General features: G+C 26.8%; 1 protein-coding gene across 1 annotated transcript; it reads left to right on the top strand.

Annotated features, from left to right (window-relative positions):
• Nucleotides 1-610: 610 nt before the first annotated feature.
• FG386_003401 (uncharacterized protein) lies at nucleotides 611-14968 on the top strand (the record flags this gene model as incomplete). The annotated part of the gene is made up of 1 exon (XM_067342863.1): nucleotides 611-14968. One exon carries the CDS (start codon nucleotides 611-613, stop codon nucleotides 14966-14968), a length of 14358 nt encoding a protein of 4785 aa, XP_067199090.1.
• Nucleotides 14969-15022: the final 54 nt, after the last annotated feature.

Below are 15022 nucleotides of genomic sequence, written 5' to 3'. Positions count from 1 at the left end.
CTTGCGAATTTTGCATCACATCTAGTTGGACATAATTTGCATGTAAATTCAACTGGCGCCAACGTTTTTTTATGATTTATAAAATACTTAATGGATTTGTAAGAGGGGTGAAAAAGTGAAAGGAAAGAAAAGAGCAAGAACCGATTATATAGTAAAAAGGTGCATTATATAATACAACAATTTAAAATATATCAGAAAGTGATGGTTTCTTTATGATTTAGATGTATTTTTTGTTTTATTTTTTAAATTTTTTTAAATGAGATCTGGATAGGCAAAGGAATATAACAGCGAAAACTAATTAAGCTTGCGAACGCGAGAGGAGGTAAAAAAAAGGACTGAGCATACAGTATAAGCCAGTTTTTCTTGACTCTTAAACACATGTATTTGGGTACATAAATATAAATTAAATAAATAAAAAGTAGATTTGCATGCACATTTTTTGGCAATTACCACTGAAAGGTCTAAATTTAATAATGAAGAATACTCGTTATTTTTGTATTTGAAAAGGGAAAATAAAGTTAATATATGGGGTTTTTGACTTTTTTGACATAATAGTATAATATTTTATCAACAATTATTTTTAATTAGGTAATAGTGAAAAAAAGGGAAAATGTTTAGTTACTGCAGTAATATTACAGAAAGAGTTTTGTATTCTACAATAAAAGATGTTATGAACAATGTATTTACTGGTTTTGAGAAAGAGCAGCTGTCTGCGTCCTTGCTGAGTGGTAATTTTGAGATAAGAAATTTAAATATAAGGCGTGGATTATTTGAGAATATATCATTTCCAATATCCCTAAATCATGGATTGGTAGGTAAAGTGAATATAAATATAATTTGGAGGAAGATATTTACTCAGGAATTTGTAAAAATAGGGGTGGAAGATGTATACTTAATATTCAATATGATAGATATGAAGAAATGGGATGTAGAAATGTTTGAAAAGAACTGGATAAATATAAAATCTAATTTATTAAAACAGGACGAGTTTATGATGTTTTTGAAGAGCTCAATTGCATCTAATTTTATGAAGCAATTAGGAAATTTTTTCATATCAAAAATACAAATAGAAATAAAAAATATAAATTTCAGAATAGAAAATGTTGTTAAAAAATATATGAATACGTTCGTGATAGGGTTAAGCATAGAAAACATATCGAGTCAAAATTGTAATGAGTATTGGATTCCATTAGATAATGAAAAAGGTGATGTTCATGAACGGATTCAAAGTTATCGTCACAATCACAATAACAAGGCAAATAAATGCGAAAATGAATCATTTTCAACTAAAAATGGGATATTATACAACTATTTAAATAAAAACACTAAAGACTCCTCTTCAATGAGTGATGATGAAGTTACTGAACTTGACATTGATAGTATTATGTCAATAGTCAATAATAACTTCAATAATTTAATTTTTGGTAAGAATCTAGGGGGAGATATAAATAAAAAAGAGTTTGATTTTATTATGAATGAAATCATAAATAAATCAAGGTCAGTTTGTGATATGGGAGATAAATCGAAAAGCAAAATAAATTTTTGGTCTAAATTAAGGGATAATACGCCTTTAAAATGGGTATGGAGTAATATAAATCATATTAAAAACAATGAAAGCATTAATTCGATTCAAGACAAAAATTCCAATAGTAAATTCGGTATTTCTGATAGTCAAATCGATAATACGTGTGATTTAAGTGGCTTTTGTAAAGATAAGAACGATAAAAATTCCTTAGATAACAACCAAACTAATAACATTGGAAACTACAATGATCATAACTTAATATATCCTTATCCAAACAAATTTGGTTTGATTAAAAAAATAATAGACAAATATATACTTTTAAAAGAAAGCAAAGAAATACATAGATACAAAAAGGATAAATTGGTAAATGCGAATATATTAGAGGATAATGAAGTATATTTAAAATCATTCAAAGTTATTAATTTCTCAATTTATGTTGACAATTTAAATAATTTAGATTCTGTAATTGAGAATTCAACTTCTGCATGGAGTACTTTAATAATTGAAAAATCAGATTCAGAAAAGATCGAATTTTTAAATGATATGTCTTTAAAAGAGTTATCCATTCACAATTATATCATAAATCCACACAGACTTGAACTTAGACTTAGATTGAGCCCAAAAATACTAAACTATGACGACAATTTATTTGCATCTGCACTAAATGATCGTTTTTATGTACTTAATCAGGATAAAGATAATGAAGTAATTCCACTTATATCCTCTTACTTGGTTATTGACAGTTTAAACTTAAATATAAATTATAAACAGATTAGGATTTTGCTAGAATTTATAGACTATTCAATATTTTTATATGGAGACTTTGAGGCTGGGTCCTGTCCGATAGATTACCATAATTATCCAGATGAAAATACAAAGAAAACGTACAGACTTTCTTGGCTTGAATTCTTGATTGGTAATAGAGATAGAAACTATCATTTAATTCGTGACATTGAAAATAAGTACAATGTTTATTCACTAATTAAACTTAGAAATGATGTATTTAAGTGTTTAAATTATTCAATATACTATACACTAAGATACAACAGTATAATTAAGTTAGATTATGTACCTGATTGCGACTTGGACAATTTTAACCCACCAATAGAAAACAATAGTGCTTCTAGTGAAAGTTCAAATCACGAATTTTTTGATTTAATGGAGTTCAGTCTTGATTCAAATTTGAAAAGTCATAACTTTATAGAGGGTCACAAAAAAAACCATATAAAAAACATTGAAATAAGCGATGATGAGAAGATAAACAATAGTCTTTTTCAGTTTGTATTGTCAAGAATAGTTATTGGACAAAATGAACATTACTTTGATTCGTTCAATATAGGTGAAGAGGCCAGAACAAGACAGTCTGAAATAAGGATAGATGATAAGGAAAAGGAGATGATTAGTAGCAATGACATAATTGGAAAAGCAATAGAAAACGCGAAAATATTGCTATCTAACAATAAAATTCCAGTATATATTAATTTATTCAATATAAACTCATATCTTAAAAAAGAAAACAGTAAAAAGAATCAAATAATATATCATACTTGCCTTTTTTCATTAACATTTAATATATTAAATCTTTCATTGAATTACTCAATAGATTTTAAGAATATCACAGCAAAAACAGATAGCCTGTCTGCTATTGAATCAGGTGAATCAGAAATATTTGAACGGAGAAACATAAGACTGAATTGTATGGATTTATTCTTTCAATATAAACACTTTATGGAGTCAAAGAAATCGGAAATTACTGTAGCCTTGGAAAATTCATTTATTGTTGTTGAGAATAATAATCAAGATTCATTTAATTCAAAATGTTTACTAAGAATTGGACCCAATATTCAAGGTAAAAAATACTGTAAACAAGGTGATGATTTTGAATACTTAATATTCCACCCAATCCTCCATAGAACGAGCATACATACAGGAACAAGTATCTGTAATAAAAGACCATACAGAATGCATGTAAATAATAACTGCGAATTTAATAATTTAGATAATGAAATATGTGATCATATAGGTGGATTTTGGTTTACTATTGGTTTAAATGGGAATTTATTTAGAAAAAGCCCAAGAATTTCAGTAAATGGTAAGACATTTGGAGAGATATCACTTATGGGTTCCTATGATGTATTGGGTAGCTTTTTAGATCCAATCATAAATCATTTGAGTCCAAAACAAAGAAACACTTATTTGAACAAAGCCAGTAAAAATATAATTAAAGTAATTAAAAAAGGGCAACAACTAGTAAATGAATACTTTGCTGATAACAACTTTGATTTTTGTGACATTGAGGAAAAAGACTCATATGTATGTAAAAAGAGCTTTCCTAATTATATTTATGTAAACGTAGACGTAAGTGCAAAACAGTGTTTATTTCTTCCTATTTTGACAAATACACAACTAAAAGAACATGAAAGTCAGAATATTTACAACGAATTCAATAAAAACTTGTTAAGTAATGATGGTGTTTATTGTATTGATTTTGGAGAAATGGAGATTAAGGTGGGAGACACGAACGATATAAAAAAAGATATTTGTGGAACTAAGAGCAATTATGATAAACAGAATAAAACAAAATTTTACATGGATAATATAAAGGTATTTGTGTCTAACATTTCCTTAACTTACTTAACCAATGTTAGGGAAAGCGATTTGTACATATTCAATTATAATATTAATAATGAAGTGAAAAATGTGGATAAAAACATTCTTAATGTCGATAACTTAGGTTTATCAGAGTGTAATGCAAGACATATACTAAAACCACAAGATTGGATTTTTAATGTAGTTAAACATTTTATGTACAATTCAACAAATAAATGCAATGACAAGGACTTGAAAGAGTATGTCTTAGGTTTAGAGTTTTACTTGGATTTAAAGGAAAATACATGTGTTGAAATAGATGTCACTGACTTGGATTTACATAATATAATTGAAATAATTAATTATTTCATGGAGTTTTATGCAAAATACAACATTATTAACTACTCAGAGATATTGATTAGTAACAATTCAGGTGAAGAACAATATGTCAACATATACCAAGATGAAGCTGATGGGATTTGTAATAAAAATAGAAATACTGGAGAAATAAACTATTCAAACATTAATGGTTTCACCAATTTAAGAAAATATGGCAATAGCAGGGATAATTGTTTAACATTAAATTCTACAAGTTATGAGACTGAACAAATCACATTTGGAAGACCAGAAAACATAAGGTTTTCAAGTACTATAGAGTTTATATCTAAAGTACATGAAGTAAAAATAACTATAAATTCTGATAAAAAATACAGGGAGATGATTGGGATGACAATAAAGGATTTATCTTGTGTAAGATTAATGATAAATTCAATAGAACTTTTATATAACAAGGGGGAGAACGACTCTGATTCATGTATTAACATATCAATAGGGGATGTCTGTTTATCAGGTGGAATATTAAATAGAAATTCACATTTAATGATGCCTTTGGTGTATCCTATATCTGATAATGTTTGTAATATAACAGTGAAATTTTCAGATTTGAAAAATATTGACAGATACAAAAACTTTACAGGAATACTTTTAAGTAATTCCTATATAGATGTACAGATAAATAGCCCTAGATTTATAGTATACTGGGAGTTATACGGTATTATTTTGAATTGGGTAATAACATTCTACTTCAAATCAATAGCTGTTTATCTCGTTAAGAAAATTGATATAGACAACATTAAGTCCATTTTTGTAGATAAGAATCTTATTAACTCTGGAAAAAGACTCTCTTCTTCATCTATTAAAACAGATGATAGAGAATTGAATGATTACGAATGTTCGACAAAAGAACATAAAAAAGGTGGTAAAGTTGGATTATCAAAAAGCGATATAATACAACTTCTTTCGATATTAAACTTGAATATACACTTTAGGAATGTAACTGCTATTCTTCCGTGTACGCTTCCAGATGCAATACAAATGGTAATCACTGAAAAACAATCTTATTCAAATAATAATACTTCATCATCCTCTTCTGCCTCGGCATATTCCCAACATTCAGTTCCAATATCTGCGTCTGGAACTGGAGCAGGCAGCGATAAAAATGATTTCTCAGAAACAGGTTCTTTCTTTAAAATAGATATTTTAAAGTCCCTTTTGGCTGTTATAGAATCTGATATAATATACTCATTTAGTGGTGAATCAATATTTGAGATTGAAAATAAGACCAATTCAACTAGTAAGCTTAAATATAATTCTTCAAAAAGCTCTTTTGAAATGTTAAAGGGGAATATTCAGTTTGGAAGATCAGTTACTCCAAGATTTATAATGGATCAATTTAACTCCATTTCACTAAGTGGTGCTCATTTGAACAACCCTAACACATATTACGATCAAAATAGAGAGATATTAAGAACTAAATTTGTTAAATCCTTTGATATCTTAGGTAATTCTAGCTTTGATAATTTAAAACATACAGAATCCAACAATAATTTTACCATTAAAAAAAACTCAGAATCACTCTCTGTAGGTGGTAAGAGTGAATTAAGAAAAAATAATACTGTGCATGATTTTAGTTTTGATAATTTAAGGGATAAAATACAAGATAATTACCACGAAAAAGGGAACTGGTACCATACAAACACCCTTAAATCGTACTACTTGCCAAAAACACCTCAAAATATGTGCGTAATAGTAGAACTGGAAAGGATAATTAATTCTTATCTTTGGGGTTTTAATATAGACTATATAAATACAAACGATTATAATATAGTCTCCTCCTTAAGACTTAAAATAGACTATATATATCACCAATTTAACGAGTTAAATGCGATAGAGAACTGCGTTGCAAGAGATAATACTAATTTCGATAACTCAACTTGTTTGTTATATGTATTTCTGGAGAATTTTGAGATTAAAGCAAATACCAACGATCTTTTGCATCTAATTAATATTTTCGATACTTATTATAATATGGTACAAAACAAATTTTTTCTGGACCTGGCAGAAAATAGCATAAACTCATATTTCGGATCTTCAAACTTAGATTTTCAAGATTCGAACATTGACTTAAATAGTGAGAACAGTTCAAAGTATAATGTTGGATTCAACTACCAAGTTAATGCAAATAATAAGAATACATCAATGCTAAACTACTTACTTTATTTATTTCCATCTATATTCTACTCAAATATAACAAGTTATAAAAAATTTATATCTCAGTTTAAAGTTGAAGGAATTAAAATCCACTACATTCCGACAAACCTTTTCTCTAACAAAGACGGAGTACTTATAGACATTTCGAATTCACAACTCGGAATATTTATTAATAATGAGTCTCCAGATGTTAGTTTTCTTTTTGATTCATTTCCATTTTTAAATCATACCAATGATAACTTTGGTCTTTTGTTTGACGAATATGAAATAAAAGAAAAAGAATTAATGGTGCCCTATTTTTCTATTAATAGCATTCCAATTCTTCCAATAATTCCAAAGTCTAAAGACATATTTTTCGGTGTGATTATTGAATTTAACAAAATGTCAGTAAATATTTACAATAACAAATTCATGTTTTATGACAATTTTATAGAACCTTTTGACATAAGTGTTATTTCTGTTTGTAAAGGGGAGAATATAAATATAAAGGAAATAACGAAAGAAAAAGTTATACCAGTTTGTAAAATAGATATTTCATGGATAAATTTAACACTAACTCCAGAATATGTTAGGTATTGGGTTAATTGTTTGGATAATTTTAACGAAGTCTACAGTATTTACTATAAAAAACTAGGAAATACTAACAACTTAATAAGTAAGCAGTTGTTTTTGTATAATGAAATACTTAACTCAATGTTAATTGAAGGTGAGGGTGATTTAAATTCAAAAATGATCATTTCACGTCCTGTTTCTGTCGAATACGAACAATATATTCATTCAAACTGCATTTCCAATCACAGGGATTACCTGGGTAACGTTGGTCCAAAGCACAGCGCTACTACTGTTGGTGCATTTGCAGGAAGTCTTCTAAGAACTTCAAGTGGGGATTACAAGAGAATAAATGACAGTGGAATGAATGGCTCAAACTTTATTTTTTACAATGATACTGGACAAACAATTGCAATATTAATGCCCTACTTTATAAGCAATAATAAACTAAATAAAATAAGAGGTAATTCTAAAACAATAAATAGGGAGTTTTCTAAGGAAAAGAATTTATCAGAAGGATACGGTAAGAAAAGAATAAGTCACTTGAAGTCTTATAAAGAGAATATTTTTGACAAATTGCTTATTAGAAAAAAATCACTATTAAATAATAATAGTCTAAATTCTCAAGATTCCGAATTATCTAATATAAGTAAAGTTGCATACAATTTAAATTATGTTTGGAGATACATTAAACCAAATAAGAAAATATTTTTAAGCAGAGATGAGTATGGTAATATTTATCCAGTTATTATCAGAATAAGAATTTTGGACGAAATATTCGACATTCACAATGTTAAAATGGACAAGGTTAATATGGAATCTATATATTTGACTATTTGTGAGGAAAATAATATTAAAATACCATTGTTAATTAGAACTGACATAATGGACAATAACTCATTTTTAATTTCCATCTCATCTAGAATATATATTTCAAATAAAACAAGTAACATACTTCGATTTTTACCAAACTTTAAAAGTGTAGAGCAATTTCTAAATAGCAATTATTTTATTCCTCCCATAAATGACACACCTATTGCAATTCCTAAATATAACAATATCTACTACGAAACCAGCTATAGAAAGTACATTGATCACAATTACATTTTAAGTGTATTGGATTTTGAAATAACAAGGAAAGGTGATTTGTATGATTATATTAATGTATTCATTAACCTAAACAATTTGAACAAAAATGTTTCTATTGATATGTTTACGTTATATTTAAATCCAAATACATATACATGCATGCCTTTGTGGACATGTATACCGGTATTTAGCGAAATAAATAAAAAACGCGAGACTAAATGTTATCCACTTAAAGTAGTATTGAATAATATATGGCTGGAAACATTAAATAATAATTCAAATAAGAATTACAACATTAAAATTGAGCAATATAATACAGAAGACAATGAGTCATTGATTAAAGAAATATTAAGTTACAGCAAATCCCTTGGGAATCAATACAAGAGGGTTTACATTGACTTAATTAATTTGTCAAGGGTAATAACTCCACTGAAATCATATAAACTCCTTCTTTCTCCAAAAACAATAAAAAGAAGTAAGAATTCGTTTGAATCTATAACAATAAAGTTAAAAAAAAAAATACTGGATAACAATGACTTTAATTCAAATAACTTCGTTTCGCTTTGCTCTTCAATATGTGACTATACACTAAATAATTCAAAAAATAGCTTTCCTCTTTATGTAATTAAATTTGAGGTTCCACTAATAATAACAAATAACCTGTTAATACCTATACAGATTTCATTTAACAAGAATAAATACAAGGTTAACACTTCACTTGAGAAAATATCAGAGATAGAGCTCGATTCGTTAAAAATTAATTGTGAAAATGAATATAATAGAAATAACAATGGAATTGAGTTTAATGAAGCTTTATATAATTCAGGGAATTACGAAAAAAATAAGGAGAAAAAAGACGAGAGTAACTTTAATCACTTATTGGAACAAATAATAACTTTAAATTATCAAAATCAATCTTATATTAGAGTAAATAGCAATGAGAGGATATTTGTAGAATCCTTCCCAAATAATATGAATCTAAGTTTATTAGATGTTTCTTTTAATAAATTTTTTGGTTTTTATAAGTCCTCACAAATACCAATTTATTATAATTCATCTGGAAAAGAAATTGACAAAGACCTAGTTGTGCCACTGAAATTTTATAATGGATACAAATTATTACCGAAAAATCAAATAGGGAGAATAAATGGATTAAGCACAGTTTTAGTAAATGAATTTTTGCCTAATTCTACTTGCATTAACCTGACATTTGAAAAAAATAAGACATCATATGTATCTAAGGATTTGATACCAAGACAAAAACAGGATTACACTTATTATATGGACAATTTACTGAATATAAGTTCAAATATAGATGTACTAGACAATATTGAAAATCTAGATAACTATGCAATACCGACTCCATGGAACGGTTATATTTGTCACAAGTACAATACGTGCAAAATGAGAATAAGTATTCATGCATCTTTATGGATAAATAACAGACAAAATATTCCAATATATATACTTCAAAATTCTGGATTGTCTTCTAGATATAGAGTGGGATCAAATGAGTTTAGAATATTACCTACAAGTAATGGCAAAACAGATATATCGATAGCATTAACTCCAGAGTTGTCTAAAAAGTGTCATTCACAATATTTCCATATAGAGAGGCCAAATGTGATAGGTACAATAACAGTTCCTTCTAAAAAAAGTTCAAATTTAGTTAAAGTAGGAGGTAATAACGGTATTATTAGTGCGGATTTACATAGTAATAAAGATACTAACGAAAATAACGTTTCAAATGGTAATCAAATAGGCTTATTTAAGGATTTGTTTTCCACAAATGTAGGTTTAAAGCTTAGTTATTGTGTAACTACAATTAATAATTTATCAAATTCACCTAACTTTATGGTCAATTTATATAACAAATATACAATAGTTAACTATCATAATTTACCATTTTGGGTAAGGGAATACAAAAAAATGAGTCATTGGGTTTACATACCACCAAATATATCAATACCGTTCCATCCTGCTACAAGTAAAGATAATTCTGAAGTAGAGATCACATTTTTAGATCCCAAGGTAGTTTATGAATATAAATTAAAATATAATATTGACTTAAACAATATAATACAATATAAAACACTTCCATTATCAATAGACAAGTTATGTGATATTCAAATTCGTCTTGTTTCGTCAATAGATAATATTCCAACTGAATATGGTGATAATAATAATAATACTTTTGAATTTAATAACATAGGTAATCTTCACTTTAATTATGTATTATCTTCAATATCAATATACTCAATAAACTCGTCAACATCGTACCAAATAAATGTGTATCCGTCTCAGATACCTGATTTTAGTATAGTGAATGAAACTCCATGTAATATTTTTATAAGACAGATAAATACAGAGTTATGGAATAACATTAATCCTGTTTCTGATTCAAATTATGCACTTGTTGATCCTTTTGGAGAACATATATTGGAAATGGTTATAGGTGTGAACTCAAACAGCATTGATAATACAAAAAGTATTAAAACTAAAAAATATCACAAAATAGAGAATTTTCACAGCAATGAGTATTTAATATTTAATGATTATCACAAAATACCAAGTTATTTATATGGAAACTATAAAATAAATGTATGGTATAAAACAAAAAGCACTTTTAATTTAAATAAGGTGTTATCACATTCTAAATTATATATTCCGGAGCACAAGAAAACAATTTATTTTGTAGTATTAATAGAAAATGGAACGAGGGTAATTAACATTTCTTTTGATGGTACACTATATAAACGAAGAAGAAATGAGATTAGGAGCAATTACGTTAATAATACGAATAACAAAAATGTTTTAAATTTAAACAGGGTAGATAACTGTGATATTAACAGTGAACATGATATTAAATATGAGAATAATGGCAATAATGATCATTTTAATAAAAATGAAAAATCAATAATAAAAACTATAGGAGATAAATTAAAAAGCACAAAAAAGAATAAGCACAAATTAAAAAAAATCATGGATATGGATAATGAGGTAGAATTTAAATACAATGATATATATGATAATCAGGTAATAGACAACTATGAAAGTATGAATAGAAATGAGAACACATTTGAGAGGTCACAGCAAAATTCAGAAATAGATCTTCAAAGAATAACAAGTGACAATAACCCAGAGAACGATACATTTCACAAAAACAGTTTCGTTTCATCATTTGAGACGGATTTATCCCAAATGAGCAATTCTAATTTGTCAAGAATATCGTCAGGTCAGAATATATTTTTGCTTGTTGATAAAGTAAGACCGGAGACAAAAATTTCATTTGAATTAAAAATAAATTGTGATGGATTGGGAATATCATTTTTATCAAATAGTAACAAAGAGATAACATATATGTCTTTTCAAAAAATGAATCTAACTATAGAAAAGTCACTATATAACCTAGATCAATTTCACATAAGATTTAGAATAATGGAGTTTCAATTAGATAACCACATAACAAGTTCTGCTGAAAATACAATAATTAGAAAAGCAACTCCAAATGAATTTTTGAGATTATCAAAGTTGAAAAGTGAGAAAAAGAAGAGTTATTATTCTCAATTAATAAAAAAGACATCAGATCTATACTATGGGACCTATAAAGTTGCAGGTGAATGTGAAAATAATGAAAAATTGGATAACATATTGAATTTTGAAAATTATTATGGGATGGAATCATTATTTTCTGTAGGTGTATTAACTTTAGGTGAAGGAACAAAGAAAAAGACAGAAATAATAAGAATACACAATAAATTATTAAACTATATGAAATTTGGATCTGAGTTAAATAACGAACCAAAATTAAGGGAGCAAAATATAAAGGAAACTTTATGTATGGAATCATTTTTGGATATTCAATATAGTATAATATTAGACAATAATAATGGTATATCGAATAAATATGGAAGCAATGGTGTAATAGAAATGCCCTATTTATATTTTTGGATATATCCATTGAGCATACATTTGGATATAGATACCTTGAAAGAAATGGTTTCAATACTGGATCTATTAATAAATCGCATATTGTCTCCAACGGAAGAGTTAGAAACAACAAAAACAGAAATTCAAACATTACCATTGATAGAAAATTTAAAATCTGCATCTAAGTATGTATACATTCAAATATTACTGATGAATCCTATACAAATATTATGTTCAACAAGCAAAAGTACGTGGAATATATCATCAAATCAAGGAAATAATTATATTGACTGCTATAATGTAATGAATAATATAACCAAACTCAAGGAAAATGAAATCATTATTAAGAAAATAATTGAATGTAATAGTGACAATAATCTACGAAATAATAATACTACAATAAACTACAGAATAGTGAATCATTCATCCGTCCCAAATTTAAACAACCAAGTTTATATTGACCAAGAAAGGGTTAAAAATAATTCAGAAATATCAAATTACAATAAAAATGATATTTTAGTTTCAATTAATGATGAAAAAATTAATAACAGTGACATAAATAATGGTGAAAATAATATTAAAAATAAGAGTGAAACAAATAACGATCAAATTCAAAGTAATTTGACATTAAATAAAACAGGTACTGAGCTCATATTGAATATTCTCCAATGGTTATCTACAATGCCTTTTTCAAATGTACCTATAGAGTTTAAAGGCGTAGTTAATGAATCAATATTTATGGATGGCGAAAAATGTATGAATCAAATAGGAGACTTATATAAACAACAGATATATTCACACATAGGAAAAATAATAGGTTCAATAGATTTATTAGGTAATCCAATAGATATATATATACTATTAAAAGAGGGATTGTTGGCATCTAGGTATCATTTTGATCTGTTCAAAAGGGCTAATAGATTAAAAGAAAGAATAAATAAGAATATGGAAAGAAAAATAATAAAAAACAAAGACATTGATCATTCCAAGACAAGCAAAATTGATAATGTTGTTTTTGACTACATCAATCATAAAAGTAATAACACTAATATATTGAATTTTGAGAGTTCCAATCAAAATAGTAACATTGATGAGGAAGCAGATAGGTTTATAAGAGAAAATAAGTCATTATTATTGAAATACAATGCAGAATTAATGTCAAAAATAGTATTATTTTCAATAAAAGAAATATTTTTTGGATTACAAATATTAATTGGAACATGGATAGCAATTATATCACAATTTGTTGCTAGAATGACAAGTGCAGCAATACATTTGTTGGAAGTATGTTATTTACTTGATCAAGATTCTTCAATGGGTTATTGGTACGGTACACCACTATATGTAAGTCGTTATTTGGCAGATAATCCAAAAAATTTAATAGACGGTCTTCATAAAGGTCTATTGCGTTCATTTTTAATATTATTAAGTATTGTAATAAATTTTTGGAATATTCCAAGAGGAATGAAGAGACAATATGGGATTACAGGTATATTTTTAGGTGTTTTAACATCAATACTTAGAATACTACCAGCAGGATTCGCTGCTTTTATATCCATATTTTATGGTATATCTTCAGGAATAGTGCAGAGTTTAAGGACAAAAATAGAAATTAAACACATAAGGAAGTTAAGAATAGTGTACGGTGATTCTCCAATATTACCTTATAATCCAAATCAAAGCATTGCAAATACAACTTTAAACTCATTAAAATTATTAAATAACTTAAAGGAATCGAAGGTGATAACATATATACCTTTTCAGACAATAGAAAACAATATTGACAATATTATTATAAATAGGAATAATGGAGAATTTATAAATGATAATACACTGGCTAAGAAGTTTTTGATATATAATCTGCTGGCTAGCAATGATGATACATCAATAAAAAAGTACAATGGTTTAATAATATTGAAAGATTGTATATCTCTATTAAAATCTGGTAAAATAATGTGGTTGATACCACTCATAAATATTACAAGAATAAATTTATATTTAGTAGTAAATAAAGTAAACTCTGAGGAAAAGAGTAAGAGAATAAACATCAAAAATATATTCTTTAATGACGGCAACAAGAATAATATTAATGATGCTAATTTCATAGATGCCAAGAGTCATATATTTGATATTATAAGAAATGATGTGCATACAAATTTAATACATGATTATAATAGTAAAAAAACATTCGAGTTTCATTTATTTGTGAAGCCAGACAACACCACTCAAAACAAGAATGTAAAAAGCAAATTTAATTTGTTCACTGGCACTAATAATTTAAATACACTAAAAGCAACTAACGAAACATCAAATTACAGGAGCGAAACTTTAAACAAGAATCACAAAATAACAAACTTATTTTCGAATAAAAAATATATTCGCCAGTTTTTACTTCCTAAAAAGATCAATGATGTGCAAGTAAACAAAAGACTAATAATTAACAACAATAAAATTAATATTAAAACTAATAACAAAACATTAAATGGTATTTTTAACAAAGAAATTATTAATCAAAGTAGCAGCGACAAATTGAAAAATAGTAAAAGCTACAGTGTGATTGATTCATACTTCAGAAGAAGTTCCATTATTTCCTTTAGATCATCATTATCTTTTAGTAATCAATTTCCTATGAGTTCTTATAAACTGTTCACTGAAAAAATAATATTCAGTGTTCAAAGTGAGTGCGATGCATTGAATATCTTTTCAATACTATCGAAATACATAAACTCTGAGTGATTAATTAGATAATCGAGTTAGGATATACGGAATTATAATTACTAGTTTAAATAA

This window comes from Cryptosporidium ryanae, assembly GCF_009792415.1.
Source record: "Cryptosporidium ryanae isolate 45019 chromosome Unknown contig_8, whole genome shotgun sequence".
Taxonomy (NCBI): domain Eukaryota; phylum Apicomplexa; class Conoidasida; order Eucoccidiorida; family Cryptosporidiidae; genus Cryptosporidium; species Cryptosporidium ryanae.
This window is presented reverse-complemented; position numbering and strand designations above follow the sequence as displayed.